This window comes from Nestor notabilis, unplaced genomic scaffold (genome assembly GCF_000696875.1).
Source record: "Nestor notabilis isolate BGI_N333 unplaced genomic scaffold, ASM69687v1 scaffold2193, whole genome shotgun sequence".
Classification (NCBI taxonomy): domain Eukaryota; kingdom Metazoa; phylum Chordata; class Aves; order Psittaciformes; family Psittacidae; genus Nestor; species Nestor notabilis.
In genome coordinates, this window is record NW_009922170.1 from 134,966 (window position 1) to 137,825 (window position 2,860).

At 41.5% G+C, this 2,860-nt stretch overlaps 1 protein-coding gene across 1 annotated transcript in view; it reads left to right on the top strand.

The window, feature by feature from the left end:
• Positions 1-2,860, top strand: part of LOC104403371 (cadherin EGF LAG seven-pass G-type receptor 1-like) — a gene marked incomplete at its 5' end in the record, with an annotated part of 161,343 nt that overhangs the window by 134,960 nt on the left and 23,523 nt on the right. The window contains 1 exon segment of the mRNA XM_010011482.1: positions 1,782-1,925. Coding sequence (XP_010009784.1) covers positions 1,782-1,925 — 144 coding nt within the window.

The window sequence follows — 2,860 nt, forward strand, 5'->3', positions numbered from 1 at the left end:
CCTGCCTTCTCTTTCATTTTCTCCCCAGTTAGCAGTAGTCTGAGCTGAACAAGTGGTGGTGATAGTTTTGCTCTGAGCAGGAGGTCAGACCTTCAGAGGTCCCTCCTAGGCAGCACTGCTATATCGTTTTTCCTTAAGAGATTGTCTGAATTATTATCAGCCTAATTTTGTATTTATCTTTTCAAGCTACTGCTTTTATTTCAGACCTGGAGAAGGGCTTATGTGCCCAAAAGCTTGTCTTATTTTCCTAACTACACCCATTAGTACAAGAAGTAAATTTAGGTTTGCCTACTAAATTTGTCCCAAGAATGCTTCATGTGCACAGTCACAAGGGCATAAAAAGCAAAGGCATGAGACAATCAAGCTACAAATTTTTTGGTGTGTCTTTCATCAACTCCAGGGGGGTTGGATTATTGTTGAACTAAGCCAAACTGAAACACTTGTTTTCTGTTTAATAAACCAAACCTGCAGTATTTCCTTTTGATTCAGGACTATCAAGATCAAAATATTTTTATCTTCACACTCAGAAAAAAGCATGCTCAGCATTTTAACTCACCTGAACTGAGATGAAAAAAAAAGTCAGCATTTCTTGCAGGTTGTAAATCGTGTTTTTTTCCACCAGCTTTTTCCTGAGTAAAAAGGCATGATCTTGGGAGGGATGAGGCAACTCTTGCCTGAAAGGGTTCTGTTTTCTTTTGAACAGTTTTTCCAGGTGAACATGGTGTTAATGGAGTTTCCTAATGTCTCATTTGGGAGTTACTTAGAGACATGGGAATTTGCAGATCTTAACTTGGATATTTCTTCATATAGAAACTTGCAGTGGATCACAGCTTTCAGTGTAGGGTTACCCTCAGGACTTCCAGCTTTTCACTTTTATTAGAACATGTAAATTGGCGCCCAGTGACTTCTCTTAAATTGGAAGGTTCAAGCCAACTCAGCTGCTTTTAAATATTTTGGCAGTTAGACAACAGGCAGAGCTGATGAGGTGAGCTAGAGAGGAACTGCTAGCATGGAGAAGGGAGACTGGAGGACTAAGTAGTCCCAGGTAAAATGCAGGTTATTATCTTTGCTTGGCTGACTGTGCAATTTAACAGATGTAGAAGTGTATTTCTGAAGCAGCAGATTTAGCCTTCCCTGCAAGAAGCAAGTCTGAAATTGGAACACGCAGCACACAGAGAAGCTCTGTGGCCAGAGAAAGGCCTTCATGAAACCAGAGTCAGCAGCTGCTGGAGAAGTACAACAAAGTGATCTACCTCAAGATGGATATTAGGAAAAATTTCTTTACTGCAAGGGTTGTCAAGTGCTGGCACAGGCTGCCCAGGGAAGAGGTGGAGTCACCATCCCTGGAGGTATTCAAAGGACGTGTAGATGAGGCACTTAAGGACATGGTTTAGTGGTGGACTTGGCAGTGCTGGGTTAACAGTTGAACTTGATGATCTTAAAAGTCTTTTCCAGACTAAACAATTTTATGATTCAGTGATTGTATACTTCTAATGTTTGCAGTAGTGTTCTCCTAGTAGGAGATACTGTCTTGTGAATTCCTTTCCACTGCAAAATAAATGTATAATTTGATAAATGTAACATGATACTGGCACATAAGTTTTTAGTTGTCATTTAAGGTATTAATTGAGAAAAATTGCACTTGACTTTGTATTTTGGGGTTTAAATTTCTTCTCTGCATTGTGCAGGCGTTTTACATTTCAATCATGCTTCATTGTGTTGCAATATCATACTTGAAAGCATTGAAATTAGTTTTATGGGAAATACTTTTTTCCCCCCAGTTATTGCTGTTGACATCTTTGACAAGTCTAATTTCACGGGAGCTAGAATACCGCGATTTCATGAGATCAAAGAAGATTATCCGAGAGATCTGGAGTCATCTGTTGTCTTCCCTGATACTTTGTTCAGACCTTCAGACAGGAAAGGTAAAACCCTTTTGCTGCCGTTCGGAGGGTAATTCTGACTAGCTGCTGAGGAGCATGATTGATCCTCATGAAGCAGAGTGGTACTTGGTGAGAGCAGGGCGACCGTGCGCACAGGCGGACACTATTTGGGGATGGAGCAGCTGTGCATATTTCGGAGGCATTTTGCCTGCCGGCAGCAGTGGGAACATGGGGGGCTGTGTAACTGGCTGTACCTGTCTGTCAGGTCTCACTCGCAGCCCCTCACACAGCCCTGTCAAAGCAGGAGAAATGCTCTGCCTCCGTTCCCACCAGGATAGGATGGGCAGGCCACACTGAGCCTGCAGCCCCACAGCTGCCTTCCCCCGGTCCCTGCAGAGATGCAGGGAAGCAGGGCAAGAGATGCTGAACCTAAATCTGGGAGCAGATGGGCGATGAGGGGTAATACATGGGGAAGTGCCTGCTTCCCAGTGTCTTTGAAGTATCCCAATATTGCTGAGAGGAACCACAAGTTACCTTGGGCAAAGGAAGATAGAGTAACTCAAAGTGCAATAATTATACATGTATCATGGCTAAATATCCTCCAAATAAGGAAATAGTAACACTTGTGAAAATAACACATAATAATTAATAAGCTAATACAACTTTATGGCTTTTTCCTCAGAAGCAGGGCATCTGATTGCATGACTTATATCTTTCCTGTAAGGAAAAAGGGAATTTGGATTTTAAGAGATGCTGCCAAAACTGAAAGCTTTGACAGAATTAGCAGAAAGAAATCCCATGACCAATTGGTGTATTCATAACACTAGTTTTGCCGTATATAAAGGTACATGCAATTTAATAGCATGCATAGTGTTTTAATGTTCTCCTTAAGTCAAGCATGGAGTATTTATATACTTAAGGATCTTCTAGCTTAGAAATGGCTTATTTTCTAGCTAGACTAAATGGTTAGTCAGGGT